At 34.7% G+C, this 20,581-nt stretch overlaps 1 protein-coding gene across 1 annotated transcript in view; it reads right to left on the reverse strand.

Moving 5' to 3' along the window:
• SMCHD1 (structural maintenance of chromosomes flexible hinge domain containing 1) overlaps positions 1-20,581 on the reverse strand; it is a 155,758-nt gene that overhangs the window by 91,501 nt on the left and 43,676 nt on the right. The window contains exons 15-22 of the mRNA XM_045459462.1: positions 20,461-20,567; positions 19,654-19,736; positions 18,946-19,059; positions 12,159-12,236; positions 11,960-12,079; positions 7,786-7,930; positions 2,311-2,407; positions 903-975 (exon numbers count right to left, since the gene is read on the reverse strand). Of these exons, the coding sequence (XP_045315418.1) occupies positions 903-975; positions 2,311-2,407; positions 7,786-7,930; positions 11,960-12,079; positions 12,159-12,236; positions 18,946-19,059; positions 19,654-19,736; positions 20,461-20,567 (817 nt within the window). The remainder of the gene's footprint in view (positions 1-902; positions 976-2,310; positions 2,408-7,785; positions 7,931-11,959; positions 12,080-12,158; positions 12,237-18,945; positions 19,060-19,653; positions 19,737-20,460; positions 20,568-20,581) is intronic.

Here is a 20,581-nt window from a genome sequence, read left to right on the forward strand (position 1 = left end):
TTCCTCTCTCTCTCTCCCCCTCCCCTGCTCATGCTCTGCCTCTCATTGTCTCTCAAAAATAAATATATGTTAAAAAAAATTTTTTTTAAATAAATGGTACAGAGTCATGTCAACAAAGATATGATAATACTATTATTAATAAAACAGAGCTAAAACTGACATACCAATCACTATTGTAGGTATTTTACAAGCACATCTCACTTTGCACAGTACTGTGTTAGTGAGAACTCATATATATTGGAACTGTGTCCTCCATTCAGTTACCAAAAAATCTTGCAAAGTGAGGGTTGCTTATATTAACTCATTTAATCCTCATAACAACCATGAGAAAGTAGATGTCTCATTTTATACTTGAGGAAACTGTGGTACAAGACAACTTTACCTAACTCATAAATTACAGAGCTTAGATTCAAACCCAGAAGGGCTAATACCAGAATGTATTATCTTGAACCTAGAACAGACTGCCCCTCAAATTAGCCAGCATTTCCTATCCTGTTACTTTAAGGTAACTTCATGATCAAGTTGCTAAATCATTATCAAAATAACAACATAAATTCATGAAAAACTTTTCTTTTTAAAAAAAATGAAACATTTACAGTTATATCAGAAAAGATAAAGACAGGTCCGGCTCTAATATAAGCCTAATTAGTATATTTCTAAGAGTGGTTCCCTAATATATTTTCAATATTCCCTTTCTCCCAATTACTTCAGAGCTTTAATAATGTCTTCCTAAAGGTTTTCCTTTTTTGTTCTATTAGTCATTTCTGTCAGTGATTTGTTGCACATTCAAATTATTTTCAAGACTTATACCGTAACCAAACCAAAAACCATCTCATCATTGTATTTTATAATAGGAATATTATTTTAAAGGTGATTATTAGGAGTATTTCTTAAAACATTACCTGGTAGTAATCTAATTTTTAAAATCTGTGTGTCTTCTTTTAAACCCGGCAGAATAACCTTCAAATTAAAATTCTGTTGAAAAAAATTACTTTAATTAAATCCAAGTCCTAAATAGCTCAGTAGTTTATCATCTCAATTCTGACTTTTGCTTTTCATTTCCATAACATTACAGAAATCTATTCAGTAAATTTATACTAAAATTTATACTAAAATTATCATTTATGTATGTAAGAAATAAAGGTCAAAAAAATTAACTTCTATTACTCCCTTAGAGATACCAGCTTCTAATTCAAAAGGAATAACCTTTGAATAATCAGAATCAAGATGGGGATTACAAAAAATACAGAAAATAGTGAAGTGTAAAATACCAAAAATCTAGAAATCTCTAAATGCAATGTAGTACTCTAGATTAGATCCTGGATTGAAACACTAGTTATTAGTAAAAACAAAACAAAAAAACTGGTAAAATGTGAATAAAGTTTACAGTTTTGTTACTAGTATTGTAGCAATGTTAATTTCTTAGAATGGATAAATGCTGACTATATAAGACTAATAAAGGAAACTAACTGGGTAAAGAGAATATGCAAACTCTCTATACTGTATTTCCAACTCTTCTGTAAATATAAAGTTATTTCAAAAAAGATTATAAAAACCTAGAAATCATTTTAGTTTTTTTAGTAAGCTTATCTTACTAAAGTCAAATTTCCCTGATTTTCAAGTTCTTCTTCCAGAAAACTCTGAATTCCAAAAGATGTACAGAACTTGACCTTTAATTTGACTAAACAATACAGTATAGCATACAGTATTTAAAGACATTCACATGCTGTATTTTAAACACCATTTTGATTGAAAAATTTTAAATACATATTGTAAGTTAATGATGCAGTGAAAAAAGGCTATGTATTACTTGTTATTAGCCATAGTAATCCCTTTCGTCATGTAAATCTACTAGCTGCTTTATATAACCTGATTGAAAAATTACCTTATTGGAATTTGTATTTTTTACTTTCCTAACTTTATCCCTCCTCAACCACTTTCCTTTAATCCAAATACCAAACCCAATACGCTCATAAATGTGAGCTAAAGTTTCTCATACTTTTGTGTTCTAAAAAGTTGAAGAGAAAAAAGAAACATAGTACTGGGTCACTGTTGAAAAAATGACTTTGAATATTGGAAGACTGGAATGAATATGAAGACAGCTGAAAAATATCTAATTTACTGTTAAACAAAGGCAAACATGCTAGTTTTCCTTAGAGATGTAAAAGTTCAGTGAAATATTCCTAATTCTTAGGAACACCATATTGTCATCCTGTCAAAAAATATATGTTATCCAATTTGAAATTTTCCATTTCATTTCTATGACAAAAGAAATAAACATGTATTATAATATTTCAGTACAATGCTTACCTTGCCTTGACAAGAGTTTACAGGGCCCCTAGCTGTAACACCTCGAATTACACAATTTGGTCCTTTGGTTATTTCTTCATAATGCAAAGATAAACCACTGGAAAACATAAATTTTTTTTAACTTCCCCTCCATAACTCACCAAAGAAGCTACAAATGTGTTACTTGCTCATGTACCATTCTCATGTCTAATTCACTTTTCTAATAAAATATTATTTTTGAAAAATGGAATAATTCAACCAAAGAAAATTCCCAAAAACTTCTTTTATAAAGAAAAATGATCCGGGGGCCTGGGTGGCTCAGTCAGTTATGCGGCTGACTTCAGCTCAGGTCATGATTTCGCAGTTTGAGCTCAAGGCTCACATCAGGGGGTGCTGACAGCTCAGAGCCTGGAGCCTGCTTCAGATTCTGTGTCTCCCTCTCTCTGCCCCTCCCCTGCATGCGCTCTTTCTCAAAAATAAACATAAAATAAATGATCCATAAGTGATAGCACTGGGCCATACCCTATAAATGATAAATTATAAAATGTAAAACATCATTTATTGAATAAGATACAAAGCAGGAAATCAACAAATGCTAGACCAGGCCTAAGAAAAGGAAATATACAAATAGGCCACCTGTCCCTATTAGGGACATCTTCAGACTTTGCCATGTATTTTTTTCAAATCTTTCACCCAGTGAGATGTTAGAAAATTTGTGGAATTATACACACACACACACACACAAGTATATATATTTTGAAGTTTATTTTGAGACAGAGAGAGAGAGCGCGCGCACATGAGCACAAGAGTGAACAGGGGAGGGGCACAGAGAGAGGGAGAGAGAGAATCCCAAGCTGGTTCCATGCTGTCAGCACAGAGCCCAATGCAGGGCTCAATCCCACAATCCTGGGATCATGACCTGAGCCGGCAGCAAGAGCCAGACACTCAATCAACTGAGCCACCGAGGTGCCCCATCTGGCACTTATTAAACTGAATAGCAATTTTAGATAAAGTCCAAATAATCAAGTATAGTCTTATGATGTAATTTGTTAGAATATATACTGAGATTCCCTAAGTCATCTTTGACCACATGTAGGTCCTTACGTTGTAAACATTTTACTCTTGTCAAGGGGTAAGGTGAAGGAAGAAAAGGAAAAGGCAGAAAAAAGCCTAAGTTTTCTGAAAAATGGAATTTAAATATTTACAGGTATTAGTGAATAAGTTATAAAAATTAAATAACATGCCTTGTTCAAAAAAAGCTGTAAAGTGACATGTAAGATAAAATAGAGTCCTTGGGAGAAATGGATATTAAACATACACATCTGCTTTCACTATCTCTTAAATCTCTACTTTGAGAACAAAAGGATTTCTTTTGTTTACTGTTAAAAGGCTAAGCAAAGGAAGGAAATGAAAAAGAGACAAGGACAATAAAACTCATCTCCTAGAATACAGGACTTAGTAGTCCCTCAAGAAAACTTAGCCTTAAAGGAAAAAAAAACAAAAAACGTAACCTTAAAATAGCAATGGAAAAGGCTAGAAAACAAACTATGACCCAGAATTTCTATGTACAGCTCTGGGGCTGGTAAGAGAAAGGTGGAAAAAAAAGATTGATGAAAATTTGGATCCCCAGATCTCCCCTCTTGGCCTGTGGCAGATGACTGGAAGATTAATCTCTGACAAGGCTAAAACAGAGAATCTCTACATGGGGGTGTGGGAGGGTAGATAAAGCAAAAGATAGGATAAAATACTAAAAAGTATAGAAGGAGTAATCCTGAATAAATGTATAAGGATGCTGAGACTTTCCCATCCCTATCCCCATCCCAGCCCTGTTCCTGGACTGGCTAGGAACCTGGACAGCCAAACCACTCCCCTCCAGGCAAGAGACTAAATATTTGAGAAAACTGCCTAGCCCAAGAAAAAGACCTGAAGATACTGACAACAGGATTTTCCCCCAATAAAGCATTACAGATATATCATCCTATAGTGGAGTTCATAGTCAACAGTTTCTCCCACATTCTCTTTCCTTATCTACACTTTAGTCATTCAGTTATAAGCAGAAAACCAAAGACTACCAGGTATCTGAAGAGATAAAAAACCAACAAACAAAAAGCAACTTGGAGAAACAGATTTTCTGTGCATATAAACTTAAAAAAAAAAAACAAACCATCATTTATCAATGAAAAAACGTATTACATTTACAAAACAAGATCTACAAAAAAAAAAAAAAAAAATTTCAGGGAACCAAGAAAACTCTTGGAAATTAAAAATAAAGCAGAAAGGAGGATTGCCTGAGTGGTTCTGTTAAGCGTCTGACTCTTGATTTTGGCTCAGATTATGATCTCAGGGTTCGTGGGTTCAAACTCCACATCGGGCTCTGTGCTGACAGCATGGAGCCTGCTTGGGATTCTCTTTCTCCTCTCTCTCTCAAAATAAATAAATCTTTAAAAAAAAAAAAAAAGCAGAAAGGAAAAATTCAATGGAAATGTTGTAAAGTTGAAAAAAATCTGTCAGAAAGGAAAGCAGAAACACAAAAATAAGAAAAATTGGAAAAATCAGAGAAGCAGTCCAGAATGTTCATTACCAAAACATAAGGTTACCAGAAAGAAAAAACAGCGATGATGGAAAGCAGACAGAAGTACTTCAAATAATGTAGAGACCTATGCAAAGATGTATTACTATAAAATTTTGCCATGTTGAGAATTAAAAGTAGATCCTATAAGCTTTCAGAAAAAATACACAGAAAACACAAAAATGAAAGTAAAACTAAGTTTAAATTTATCAACAGCAGAAGCTAAAAAGCAAAAATAGAGCAATGCCTTCATAATTTTTTAATAATTTTTTAAATGTTTATTTTTGAGAGAGAGAGAGAGAGAGAGAGAAAGAGAGAGAACACAAGCAGGGAAGAGGCAGAGAAAGAGAGAGAGGGAGACACAGAATCCAAAACAGGCTCCAGGCTCTGAGCTGTCAGCACAGAGCCCAATGCAGGGCTCAAACTCACAAACCGTGAGATCATGACCTGAGCTGAAGTCAAACACTTAACCAACTGAGCCACCCAGGCGCCCCAATGCTTTCATAATTTTGAGGAAAATAGTGCCCAACTTTCAATACAATCAAGTAGAATAGAGACATTTTTGAGAAATAACTGTCTCTCACAGGTACTCCTTCATAGGAACCTAGTGAAGGATGTGTTTCAGCAAGAGAAACTTCTAAAAAACTGAAGAGCCATGAAAAAGTAAATGCTAAGTAAAATAAGCTACTTAACAGTCTCACAATTCAGGAATGTTTCCTCAAGGACCCGAAAGACAACTCTCTGCAGTATACTCATCAAAAAAAGGTAAAAATCCCTATCTCCCAGTTTTCTGAGCCTAACTTCCAGTCAGCTGACTCCAAATTGCAAATCCTACAGCCAGTGGTAAACTTAGTTATTTCATCTTTAAAACATGAATATATAAGTTATAGCCACTTATCCACATAAAGGAATAAGGTTTTCTTCAGTCTTGGCAATCTCTTTATCCGATTGCCTATGATAATTATGACATTTTGGTTTAATGTTCAGTCAATAACGAAACTGTTTTCTCTTCTACCTTTATGAAGAAGTTTTCTAGGTTGAGGGGTAGGTTTTGTTTTTAATTTTATTTCCTCAACACAGAGGACAAAGGGAATTCCTAAGATGAAGGTGAAGGAAGATAACAGAATGTCAACTATAACAAGCATAAACACAATCAGTATAGACTTTAGCACATCACAAGCTCCAAGAGAGATGTCTCCAAAAATATGAAACTGATAGATTATCTATGCACTTAAAACATCTTAAGAGGATATGAGACAATTTGGCAGAGAGCGTAGGGTTTAATTTGTAATAAGTTTATCCAAGGAAAAAAGTAACAAAGTTGTACAATAAAGTGACTAGTATCTACATAATTGCAACACAGCAAGCACTAAATACCAATCAAGCCACAATATAAACTTTACTGAGGAATACAGGAATAGGAAGGAAGCTTATCTGTAACTGAAGTGGCAACAAGAGGATATCTTTATCTACAGCTGTAAATCAAGCAATAATGCCTACAACTGAAGAATGAAGAATAGCAATTCAAAATGTAGGTATGTGGCAGTAGTTACGAACAGATTCAAGTAAGAAAGTTGAAAATCGTTCTCTGAGAAGTGAGTTGTGGGTGGAATAGAGAGGGCAGAGAGAAAAGAAACTGCCCTTTTTTTAATAATAAGCCTTAACATACTATTTGATTCTTTAAATTATATGAATGATTTTTTTTTAATTAATGTAACACTGAAAAAAAAAAAAAAAAGAAACCCACTCAGAAAATGGTCTTGGTTGAAGATAAATTCACATTTTTTTTTTAGTAAGGATTTTTTTTTCACTAAGTTGAAGACTCCAAATATAAATATGCATGCACATGTGACAGAGAGTTCTTATGTAAGAATACCCTTATAAGGATAGGATAGAATTATAATCAATAATAGGTACCAAATAATGCACTAATATTTTCTATTTGTGACTAGAAGGGATATACTTTTAAGTGTTTTATTTTTAAACAAACACATTTAAGTGTTCAACTTTACCATTACCATTTAATATTCAACTGAATGCAGTATGTCAAAAGACAAGCATCAGTTTTTGCACCTTAAGAGAACATAAAGCTAAAAAACTCATTTTGAGTATTTTTTATAACCATATATTGTTTTTCAAGAACTTAACCATGTGAGCTTCTAGAAGGCAAATACTATGTCCTTATTCACTTCCATATGTCTAGCTACAAATGCCTACAACATAGCACATGCTCAGATGATTAAGAGTGAACGATTACAACACAAAGGGAAAAAAGTACAGAGACAAGAGAAGAAAACATACGTAAAAAGTGGGCTCAAAAAGACAAATTTGGCAGCTAATGCAAAAAAGAAACAATTAGTATTCATGCTCTTGAGAATGAACAAGACTTTCTCCCAAAGCACCTTAAAAAGAGAGAATGGAAAATAACAACCTCAATCATAGTTAAGTTTCTGATTTCTTATTGTAAGCCAATGACAACACTAAAGAACTATTACATAGAGGGAAATTCTAAGGAAAGACTCAAATTTCCATGGAAACCATAAACTTTATGGCTATAGTTAAAAAAAAAAAAAAAAACCCAAAACTGTATTACCAGGTTAAAAACCTTCTAGAGTAAGCAATAACACTAAGTTTAAGTAGCAATAACTGTCTTTCATACTTGCAGAATAAAATAGAGTAAGACAGAGCTATCACTTTCACTTGAACAACTTTAACAATAATTTGTCAAAAATAAAGCAATTTATAATGACACTGTAGTCACAAAGCATAGCCTGGGAGTAAATAAATCCCCCAGATATTATAAAATATACTATACACTCTAAATGATAAATCTAATGTTAAACACACACAAATAATTTAAGCTAAAAAAAAAGACTAAATGCTTAGTAAATATGAAAAATCATATACAAAGTGATCCTTCAAATTACCTTGCTTCAAAAACTGGCTGAATATCATTTCCTAGTTGACTAGTATGACCAAATTCATCCTGAAACTCCAGAGGGATATTGAATGGGACTCCAACACGAAAAGGAGGATCCATAAGACCAAATGAAAACTTCTCTGGTTTACCCTCTTTAAAAAAAAAAAAAAAAAAAAAAAAAAGGAAACATGAGAAGCAAATTCATAGGTCAGAAACAGCCATATTTTATATACAGGATATTAAATTATGACAAAGACGGCATTTTAAATCTGTGAAAAACTTATGTAAATTAAATCTAGTGTTTTTAAAAATTTATTTATTCATTTTGAGAGACACTGTGGGGGGGGGAGGAGACAGAGAGAGAGAGAGAGAGAGAGAGAGAGAGAGAGAGAGAGAGAGAATTCCAAGCAGGCTCTGTGCTGGAACTCGCGAACCATGAGATCATGACCCAAACTGAAACCAAGAGTCAGAAGCTCAACTGACTGAGCCATCCAGGCTCCCCTACCTAAATTATACCTATAAGCCTCATGGGAAGAGTCAGATCTTTATCTCACTATATATAAATTCTATGAAATTATTCGAATATAATGAAGAAAAACTTTATAACCTTATCATAGGAGAAACTAAGGCAAAACACAATATCCCTCCTCGTCAGTGGTTAACTGTAGTGCGGAGGCAGATGATTCCACCTCTGACATAGTTTCAGAAGGTCAATAGTAGCCTAAAGCTATGTTACAATTCCTGCATCATTCACCTCACTTCATCTCATCACATAGGCATTTTATCACCTCATCACACAGGCATTTTATCATCTCACATCAACACAAGAAGAGTGAGTAAAATAGTATAAGATTTTTTAAGAAAGAAAATTTCTATTACTGTATATTTTTATAAATGTTCTATTTCGTTGTTACAACAATCTCTTACTCTTATATAATCTCTTACTGCTCCTAAATTATAAATGATACTTTATTATAGGTAGGTATACATAGGAAAAAACAGTACATAATATGATTTGTTACTATCTGCAATTTCAAGGGATTCACTGGTGGTGGTATTGCAACATTTCTGCTGCACACAAGAGGGATTACTGTACTCAGGAGCTATGAAAGAATGTATTTAGCAAAATATATTTTATTAGTTATAATGAACAAAGTTAAAAGAGATGCTTTATATGAGAAAATATTTACAACATATCCAACAAAGGTTTAAAATCCCGAATACATAAAAACCTCCTATAAACCAGCTGTTTTATTTTTTTAAACGTCTATTTATTTGTGAGACAGAGAGAGACAGAGCATGAACGGGGGAGGGTCAGAGAGAGGGAGACACAGAACCTGAAACAGGCTCCAGACTCTGAGCTGTCAGCACAGAGCCTGACGCGGGGCTCGAACTCACGGACCGCGAGATCATGACCTGAGCAGAAGTCAGCCGCTTAACCGACTGAGCCACCCAGGTGCCCCACCAGCTGTTCTCAAAGTGTGGTCTCTAGTCTAATGGTTTCAGCCATCCCTTGGGAAATTATTAGAAAGGCATATTCTAGGGTTCACTCAAACCTACTAAGTCAGAAATTCTGGGAGTGATGCCCCACAGTCTGTGTCTTAATAAGTTCTCCAGATAATTAAAATACAAAGCCAAAATTTGAGAACCACAGCTTTAAACTATTAAAATGGGCACAGCAAACAAACAGGCTTTCACAGATGACACAGCCCAAGAAAGGCAAGAAGAGGTGCACAACCTAATAATTAAACAATTTAACCACCAAGCAGGATAAATACAGAGGTCAGCCAGGAATCAGCACAGGAAAACTGGAACTTTCATAGTCTGCTGGTGAGGGTACCTTGGCACAACCTTTAGGAAGGGCAATTTGACAGTAATGTATTTAAACATTAAGGCATATATGTATCAGTTTTGCAATTCTACTTTTTGGTGTCCACGCTACAGAACTTCTAACACATGTACACAAAGCAGCATAAATTTTTTCCCATATAGAAACATGATTTGTAATAGCCAAAATATAGGAAACAACCAAAATGTTCATCAATAGAAAACCACTTCAACTATAGCATGTCCATCTATGGAATGTGTTCCACAGCTCTTAAAACAATGTGGTAGATCTGTACGTACACAAAGGAACAATTTCCATGGTGGCCCTATTGATTGATTAAAGAAGGTAAGGTGATCACAGGCACTTAAATCAGCTCTCTCCAAAAATCCCATGATAATGACACTACAGAGATTTTATTCAGAGATTTTTTTTTTTTACAGAGGTCTAAAACTACAAAAACAAAATATACAATAGCAATAGGTTTTGAAACTGGAGACCATATGGGTTCTCCATATGTCTTAAGTGTAACTGACTTAACGGAAAGACCCAAGAACATCAAACCCTCAACTATCAACAAAGCAAGCAGAGAACCAATCTAATTCACACTACAGGATACCTAAAAGTCTTAGGGATGTTATGTTGAAATGAAACCGGAATGAAAAAGACCTGCTGAAGTCTGTTTAAAGAAAGAGTTCCCCAAATCCCTACTCCTCAATACACAAAACCAGTCAATTGTCTTCCTCATCCCCACCAACAGATGGCTAATACTCTGAGGAAGATAAAAGAGTAGGGTTAAGAAGTAAGGGGCAAAGCACTATTAAATGTGTCACAGTCTGCTGAAAATAACAAGTGAAAGATTAGATAGATGTGAGAACCCCAACAGTCTTCCCCAGCTTGCTCCCAAAATGCTGGCAGACAGGTATTTACCCACCTACCAGGAGACTGGAAGGCTCTACTCTGGGGAATCTGAACAGTCAAAAAAAGAAAACCTAAAAATTCTCATAATCTCCCCCAAATGAACTAAAAGCTTTCAAATGTCCTGTCGTTAAGTGTAAGCAAATCACTAGTTGTATAAGAGAGCATCTATTCTAGAAGGGCAAACATTTAAAACAAAAACAAAACCATGGAGGAAAAGGACTATGAATGAAGTTTAAATGCTTCAAAAAAGACCACCACTGTTATTGATACCCTCCGAGAATTACTGAATATATGAAGTAGGCAGACAATGCTTTGAATAGGGAACAGAGAATAAAAAATGACAGCATAAAGGAAAAATTCAATAGAAAGGGTAGAATATCGTGTTAAAGGAATTTCCCATAATATAGTAAAATAAGAAATGAAAAGTAGAAAAAAGAATATTAATACACCAGTCAAGAGGTCTACTGTCTTAATATTAGATAACGTGGAAAACAGAGTAGGAAATCAAAGTAATTCAAGAAAAATTCCTAGAATTTAAAACTTCAGAAACTAGAACAAAAAAAAGATTCTCCAAACAGCTGGGGGTCAGAGAAGAGGCAAGACTGGGGTTGGGGTGAGGGGCAGAGAGGCTCACAAGCAAAGGTCAGGAATCTGAATAGCTTTAGATGTTATCAGCAACAACAGAAGAAAACAATGAGGACTTCAAAAATTTTAAAGAAATATCATTATGAATTTGCAATGACATAGAGCTAGAGAGTATTATGCTAAGCCAAATAAATCTGAAGAAAGATGAATACCATATGATTTCATTCATATGTGGAAATTAAGAAACAAAATAAACAAGCACAAGGGAAAAAAGAGGCAAACCAAAAAACGGACTCTTAACTACAGAAAACAAACTGACGGTTACTAGAAGGAAAGGTGGTGGAGGATGGGTTAAATAGGAGATGGGGATTAAGGAGTACATTTGTCAAAATGAGTACTGAGTGTTGTACGGAAGTGCTGAATCACTAAACTGTGTACCTGGAACAATATTACGCTGTATAGTCACTGTATATTCAAACTGAAATTTAAGTAAAAACCTTAAAAGAAATGATTATGAAGCAGAATTATAGAGCCATTTTATTTATTTTTTTGAGAGCTAGTGCAAGAGGGGGAGAGGCAGAGGGAGAGGAGATCTCAAGCAGGCTCCACGCCCAGCACGGAGCCCAATGCGGGGCTCAATCTCATGGTGGGGAGATCATGACCTGAGCTGAAATTCTGAGTTGGACACTTAACTGACTAAGCCACCTAGGCACCCCTATAAAGTCATTTTGAGATAATGATGATTATACAACTGGCCAAACATCTTTTACTGAATTATTTATCTATTCCCCCTTTATTTAAAATGCCACCTTCAGCATAATATGTAGTTATATACTGGTATTTCACTTACCTTTAACAGAAAATTTAATTGCTTTTGATGGTAGTGGTCTTCCTGCATACGTGTCTGCATTACTTTCATTCAATACAACTTGTAATTTCAATGTATAATTCCCCAACTTTTGAATATTTTCTGGACAAATTAAGAAGAAATTAAAAATCAAGTCAACATAATACTGACATAATTTTTAACATTCAGAATAATAACTCACCCATTTTTTTAAACCAGTAAGGCCATTTTCCTCCATGTTGACTAATATGTGAAATGATTTCTTTATTTCCATTTGAAGCTTAATAAAAGAAAAAACAAAACATTTATACCTTGAGAAACTGAAAACAGAACATGAATATGAAATGTCACACTGGTATCAAATATCTTTATTTGTTGTACATTTTAAAATTGTTTTAAAACTTCATCAAAAGATCTAAAGTTATCCTCTGCAAGTGAACAGCATAATGAAAATTAGCTCATTAAAACACCTTTATTTCTTAAAAATATATCTTGTAAATAAGATTGATACAAAAAAACAGAGATAATTTTTTGATATTAAAAATAATTTTCCTTAAGAGTTTTCAAGATTAAAATACTATATTTATACAGAATAATCGCTAAGACCTAGTGACCTATTGTTATGGGAAAGGAGTAAAAGCATATATATCAAACATACTACCTTTTTTATAAGGAAAAGACAGAAATATAAATACATTCTTGCTCAGTATTATAGCACGAAACACAGGAAAGATAAGCCAAAAACTAATAAAATCATTACGTAAAGAGGGAAGAAAAAAGAGTACAGGGATGACATAACTTCTCTGAAGTTTTATTTCTGACTTTGAAATTATGTAAATGACTTAAAAATTCAAGAAACTGCATTAAAATACACCAATTCATAAACAAAACCAAAATGTGTATTAAGTAGGTGACTTGACTACATTTTAAAAGTGTATTTCGGGGCGCCTAGGTGGCTCAGTCGGTTAAGCGTCCGACTTCGGCTCAGGTCACGATCTCACGGTCCGTGAGTTCGAGCCCCACGTCGAGCTCTGTACTGACAGCTCAGAGCCTAGAGCCTGCTTCGGATTCTGTGTCTCCCTCTCTCTCTCTCTGCTCCTCCCCTGTTCATGCTCTCTGTCTCAAAAATAAATAAACATTAAAAAAAAAAAAAAAGTATATTTCAAGTAACATTAGAATCATTTTTACTATTTATACAGAAAGAAAGATTTTAAGGACAGGGCTGCAAAATAGTCCAATTTATCAAGTCTTATTGTTAGTAATTATATTAGTATTATTATTTTGAAATGAAATACATTGTAGGATAAAGCAAATAACCATTAATGTTAAGGAATCTGGATTTTCAGCATTAAAGAAATGAAATAAAAGCATAAAGTCAAATTAGTTCAATAAAAACCCAAAATGTCAACATGAATTCAGTTTTTCTTTCCAAAAACTGTTTGTGATTAGCTATCAAAAAGCTTAAAAGCAATTTCACCTGGGAGCAATGAGCAACTCTACCACTCAGATTGTGGCCTCTAAACACCATTCCCCACAGAAAGGAACCAGCAGTAATGGCTGAAACCAAGTCTAGGGTAGAACATGTATAACAATATTTTAGGATATCTTGAGTCAGGAAGCAAGAAAGCTCGCATCAAAGACAAAAAGGATCACATCAAGGAGACAGAAGAGCCAATATGAAGGCACATCAAAATGAATGAAGCATGTTAAATATATAAAACCCCACAAACTCACAAAAACACTACCAAAAAACAGAAACTGCTCACCAGGCATTATTGTACAGCAACAATGCTTAACTGGTAATTTGTAATTAAAGAAAAAGAATTATACTTTTTACTGCCTTTCCTATAAAAGCTGCATTTCAGGTAAACCAATGAACCTAACTGATAAAATTCTTCACAGATGAAGCCTGGATAACAAATTAGGAAGGAACGAAAGAATCAGAAAAGAATTACCTGTAATAACTAATTCACCAAATAATTCAGGCAAAATCAACAACGGATGAGACTATTACATAACGGTTGAAAGAGAACTTTGTAATTAGCCAAGTGAATTTAATGATCCATTAGCAGCACTTAACGTGGAACAAGCATATATCATATGCCTCTTAACATATAATACCATAAGAAACTCAGATTAGGTATAAAGTACTGATTCTTACTTTACAAAACAAAAATATTAGGAACCCAAATGTATTCAATCTTTTAGGCTTAGCTTCCAGTTTTCTGGCAATTGAACAAATAGGAAAAGTAGTTAAATGACATCCCAAAGGAACAAACAGAATCTGTGAAATCCACTACACTACAAGTGATTGAGTTCTGTCAGCAAATTACTGGCATGAAGAAAAAAAGGAGGGAGCTCTACTTTGAAAAAAAAGAAACTGAAGACATATAATAACTAAATGTAATACGTGTGTCTGATACCAAAACCACCACAAAAGTCTATCATTTTAGAAAATCAGAGAAATTTAAGTTGGATGGTTATAAGATGACCAAAAGGAATTACTGTGATAATTGAAATTACACATTTTTAGAGATACATGTACTTGAGATTCACCACACACACACACACACACACACACAGAGGCACACACACACACAAAACAAGTACAACCAAATACTTCTTGTTGACTTAGGTTAACCAATATATCTTGGAGCCCATTACATAATTTAAAAAATGTTGCAACTGTAAATTTATAATGAATATTAGACAGTAATCCATTAGAGTTCTCTAAAAAAGACCAAGCAACTTTCTGATATCTTTTTTATTTACTCAACAAAAACTTAATAACTACCTCTTGTATCCTAGGCACTAGAAAAGAGTGAAAAAAAAACAATATGCTTGCATTCATGGAATTTCCATCTTGTAGATCAAGGAGTCTGCAAACTACTTTATTGCCCATGGCTGCTTTCATTCTAGAATAGCAGTTAGGTAGCTGTGACAAAGAATTTAGGGTTCTCAAAGCCAAAATATGTACTATTTGATCCATTACAAATATTTTGCCACCTCTGTTCTAGACAGCAAAGGCACATTTAAGAAATAACAAAACACCAAGTTATACAAATAAATCTAAGAATATTAGTAGAAAACTAGAAAAACAAAAAAGTCTAAGAAAGTGGCAGTCTGAAACCTGAGAAATAGTTTTATCAAAGATATGCTGTTTAGGGGTGCCTAGGTGGTTCAGTGAGTAAAGCGTCCAACTCTTGATTTAAACTCAGGTCATGATCCAATGGTTTGTGAGACTGAGCCCCGCCCTGGGTTCTGCACTGTCTGCTTGGGATTCTTTCTCTCCCTCTCGCTCTCTGCCCTTCCCCTGCTCTTGCTCTCTCTCAACATAAATAAACATTTATTTATAAATAAATAAATAAATAAATAAATAAATAAATAAATAAATAAATAAATAAGAAAAGTTGCTGTTTAAAAGTTGCAGGCAGAGGAAATACATACAAAGGTCCAGAGGTGGGAAAATTGGGCTTGTACAGGAACAAAAAGAATTATGATTGGGAATACAGTGAGGATGAAAATGTTAGAAATAAAGTTGAACAGGGAGACAAGGCCAGATCATGTGTGGAGTCCTGCAGAGCTATGAAAAGCCTAAAACTAACATCATATTCAGAAATAAAAGTCTGAAAGTTTTCCCTCCAAGATCATGAACAAGAAGACAAGGATGTCTGCTTACACCACATCTATTCAGCATGGTAGTGGAAGTCCTAGCCAGACCAATTAGGAAAAAAGAAAATCCACTTTGTAAAGAAAGAAGTAAAATTTCAATGCTTGTAGATGACATAATCTTTTCAATTTTTCGTAATGTTTATTTTTGAGAAAGAGAGATAATGCAAGCAGGGAAGGGACAGAGAAGGAGACAGAGGATGTGATGTGGGCTCTGTGCCAACAGCAGAGAGCTCAATGTGAGGCTCCAACTCACAAACTGTGAGATCATGACCTGAGCTGAAGCCGGACGCTTAACCAACTGAGCCAGCCACCCAGATGCCCCAATGACACGATCTTTTATGTACAAGCCCTAAAGATTCCACAAAAAAGCTGTTTACAGTCAATAAATAAATTCAGCACACCTGGATGATACCAAACCATGTTCATGTATTAAGATGACAATAACACCCAATGATTTACAAATCTAATATAATCCCTATCAAAACCCCAATATCACTTCTTCCAGGCATAGGACACCCATGCTAAATTTAGAAGGAATCTCAAGGGACCCTAACAGCCAAAACAATCTTAAGAAAAATAAAGTTGGAGAACTCACATTTCCTCTGAAAGTTTACTGCAGAACTATAGTTATCAAAAACAGTGTGGTACTGGTTTAAAAGCAGACATACAGACCAATGAAATAGCCCAGAAATAAAACCTTGAATATATGGTCCAATGATTTTTGACAAGAATGCCAAGATCATTCAATGGAGAAAAAAGTGTTTGATTATTGGTGCTAGGAAAACTAGATATCTACATGCAAAAGAAGTTAATCTATATAAATTAAACTCAAAATAAATCAAATAACTAAATGTAAGAGCTAAAATGATAAAACTAATCTTATACACGAACATACAAGAAAAAGCTTCCTGACACTGGATTTAGCAGTGACTTCTTGGGACGTCAAAAGAAAAGGCAACAAAAGCAAAAAACAGAAAAATTGGACGTTATCAGAATTAAAACATTTTCTGCATCAAAAAACCCCATCAATAGGGTAAGAAGGCATTCCACAGAATGAAGAGAAAATATGTGCAAATTATACAGTATCTGATAAGGATTATTCAAATATAAAAACTCCTACAACTCCAAAACAACAGAATTTAAAAATGAGAAAGGACCTGAATAGACTCTTCTCCAAAAAAGATATAGAGATGATCGATAAGCACAAAGAGATGCTCAATTTCACTCATCATTAGGGGAATGCAAATCAAAACCACAAAATACCACTTTACACCAATTAGGATGCCTTTTATCAAACAAACGGGTGGGGTGGGGAGGGGCAGAAAATGACATGTGTTAGCAAGGATGTGGAATGTAAAATGGTGCAGCCACTGTGAAGAACAGTCTGACAAAAAGTTCCTCAAAAAGTTATACATTAGAATTAGCATATGATCTAGCAATTCCACATCTGGGTATATGCAAGAGAATTGAAATCGGGGACATAAACAGATTTATGCATACCAATGTTCACAGCGACATTATTCATAATAGCTAATACATGACAGCAACCTAAATGTCTGCTGATGAATGAATGGATAAACTAAATGTGGTACACAAACATACAATAGAATATGATTTCACTTGAGTCCACTTACTGAGATACCTAAAATAGTCATATTCAGAGACACAAGGTAGAACAATGGTTACCAGGAGATGTGCGGAGGGAGTGATGGGAAGTTATTACTACAAAGTTTCAGTCTGGGTTGAAAAAAAGTTCTGGAGATGGACAGTGGTAATGGTTGTACAACAATATAAATGTATTCAATGCCACTGAACTGTATGTTTTTAAATGGTTAACATGATAAACTTATGTTATATATATTTTAACATAATAAAAAATGTTTTTGGTTGGAAAAACTATAGGAGGAGGGGCAGGCAGGAGAGTCCGAGTCACAGCAAGACTGAAGGATGCTACACCGCTGACTCTGAAGATGGAGGAATGAGCCACAAGCCACAGAATGTGGGCAGATTCTACAAGATGGAAAAGGCAAGGCTGCCCTAAAACCTCCAAAAGGAACGAAATCCTGACACTTTGATTTTAGTCAGTGAACCCCATCTGGAATACCTAATAAATGGTGGGGTGGGTGGGTGTGGGGAAAGGGTTGGAGAAATAAGGTATCGGGTGTCACAAAGGCCAAAAATGAGAGTATTTCAGGAAAATAAGTTAGTCAAACTGTTCAATGCCAAGAGACCTAAGAAGACATTTACATAAAGTATATAGGATCACTGACTAGTTTTTAAATTGTTGGAAATAAACATATATCAAATAAAATACTGTATCTTCAAAATCCATGGATAAGACACACAGTATGTAGGGATAGAACAGATCCTTAAACGTAAGTGAAAATACTTTTAGGCCATTAAGAAAAAGCAACGGACAAGAAACAAACAAGACGATTCAAATTAGGGAAATATAAAATGAGCAAGAATACTCATTTCTTCTCCAGTCAACAGGCCTATAATCTAAGCCAAGTACTTCTAGCTCACAGGTTCAGAGCCATAGTTTTTTGACTTACAACAGATTTTATGGATTAGCTAATCTGAATTCCTATCTAGTACAAATTCCTACACATATATACACCATATCTTATTTTAGCCCACAGTCACCTTCTTGGGAAAATTCAGAATAAAGGGTTTAAAAAAAACAGGGTGCCTGGGTGCTGGGTGGCTCGGTCGGCTAAGCGTTGGATTCTTGGTTTTGGCTCAGGTCACGATCTTGCAGTTCTTGAGTTTGAGCCCTGCACTGGGCTCCACACTGAGAGTGCAGAGCCTGCTTGGGATTCTCTCTGTGCCCCTCCCCTGTTCGTGCTCGCTCTCTCTCTCTCTCTCTCAAAATAAGTAAATAGGGGCGCCTGGGTGGCTCAGTCGGTTAAGCGACCGACTTCAGCTCAGGTCCTAATCTCTCGGTCCATGAGTTCAAGCCCCGCGTCGGGCTCTGTGCTGACAGCTCAGAGCCTGGAGCCTGTTTCGGATTCTGTGTCTCCCTCTCTCTGACCCTCCCCTGTTCATGCTCTGTCTCTCCCTGTCTCAAAAATAAATAAAACTTAAAAAAAAAAAATTAAAAAAAATAATAATAAAGTAAATAAACTTAAAAAAAAAAACCCTTGGAAAAATACCGATTAAAAAATTAGTCATAACACACTTGAAATTCCTAACTTTAATCAAATCTACTGTGTCTCTCAGATTGTTAGGTCATCGATAATTATATGTAGATATTAAAACCTGCATTACACATTTAAGAACAAATATTAAAGATTCAAATTAGTTTGCATACTTACAATGCAATATAACTTTGAGTTCAACCAGGAGTTTCTTTGACCCTCCATGACTTGTTCCTGGAAGCTTCTGCATTGCTTCCCCCTTTTTATTCAGTATTTCAATTCTTAATGCACCTACCAGTCCAAAATTTAAAATAAGAATGTCTTAGTTACACTCAAAAAATGTGATGAGGTCCATCAAATGATGAATGGATAAAGAAATTATGGTTTATATACACAATGGAGTACTACATGGCAATGAGAAAGAATGAAATATGGCCCTTTGTAGCAACGTGGATGGAACTGGAGAGTGTTATGCTAAGTGAAATAAGTCATACAGAGAAAGACAGATACCATATGTTTTCACTCTTATGTGGATCCTGAGAAACTTAACAGAAGACCATGGGGGACGGGAAGCAGGGAAAAAAAAAGAGGTTAGAGTGGGAGAGAGCCAAAGCATAAGAGACTCTTAAAAACTGAGAGTTGATAGGGGGTGGGAGGGAGAGGTGGGTGGGTGATGGGTATTGAAGAGGGCATCTTTTGGGATGAGCACTGGGTGTTGTATGGAAATCAATTTGACAATAAATTTCATATATTAAAAAAAAATGTGATAAGTCTGCTAGGTCTTGACACAGTGTTTTAATTCATCATGGTCTTTTACATATTAAATATGTAAGACACACAAAAAGCATATTTTCAGTATTAAGGGAAAAAAAAAAAAAAACATACCAATGGGGGTTCCAGCAGGCCTAATCTCATTTGGCAATAATTCATCTCCTTCAGGCCAAGTTACTGATAATCTATCAGGGAGCCTATTATGAAACCAGCATATTAATGTTTCATGAACTATGTTAACTATGGTCTTAATAAGATAAATACAAGTCACTAGAAACTGTAATATTTATTTTTGATATAGTATTTTGAAAGGCTAATGCTAAAATTCTATATGATTAATAATCTAAAAAAATTTCCCTAACCATTACTGTGGTTACTGAAACAGTTATACAAAATCTCTTGGTATTAAGAGCCAAGAATTATCAATTGGGGGGAGGGGGTTCCTCTGCTCTTTTACAGTACAAGTTACCTTTGGGAAATAAAATAAACTATAAGAAGAGAATTATTGGTGAAATTCAGTAAGAATCAAAATGACTGCATCATTAGCCAAGCAAGAGCTACAAACAGTTTTGTTTTTCTACTTTCCTTTACTTCTTTGGTACTGATCTTTACCTCCCAACAGTTACTACGACTTTCTTCTAGTTGTAGGTCAAACCAAGTTGTTTTCTAACATATTTGAGTCATAGCGCCTATAACAATGACACTTTAGATACATAAAATTTACTTTTTCTACAAAATGCAGGATTCTGTTTTACAAAGCTCTCAATTTTTTTTTAACAGCAAGTTCATCACAATATGTAAATCTAAGACTACAAATGTCCTATTATGTGTCCATTAACAACACACTCAAGAAGAGTTAAAAACACTATGATTCATTTTTTATTTTGTTACTCTTATCCTGCAATTTGAAATGTGAATTACCTTGCCATTTCATCTTCTACATATTTTTTCACGGCTTTCTCAGCAACAGTCCTATCGAGCTTTGCAATTGGCACAGTTTTTACTTCATCATACAGTGCTTGAGGTTCCTGAATAATTTATA

This window comes from Leopardus geoffroyi, chromosome D3 (genome assembly GCF_018350155.1).
Source record: "Leopardus geoffroyi isolate Oge1 chromosome D3, O.geoffroyi_Oge1_pat1.0, whole genome shotgun sequence".
In the NCBI taxonomy this organism is placed as follows: domain Eukaryota; kingdom Metazoa; phylum Chordata; class Mammalia; order Carnivora; family Felidae; genus Leopardus; species Leopardus geoffroyi.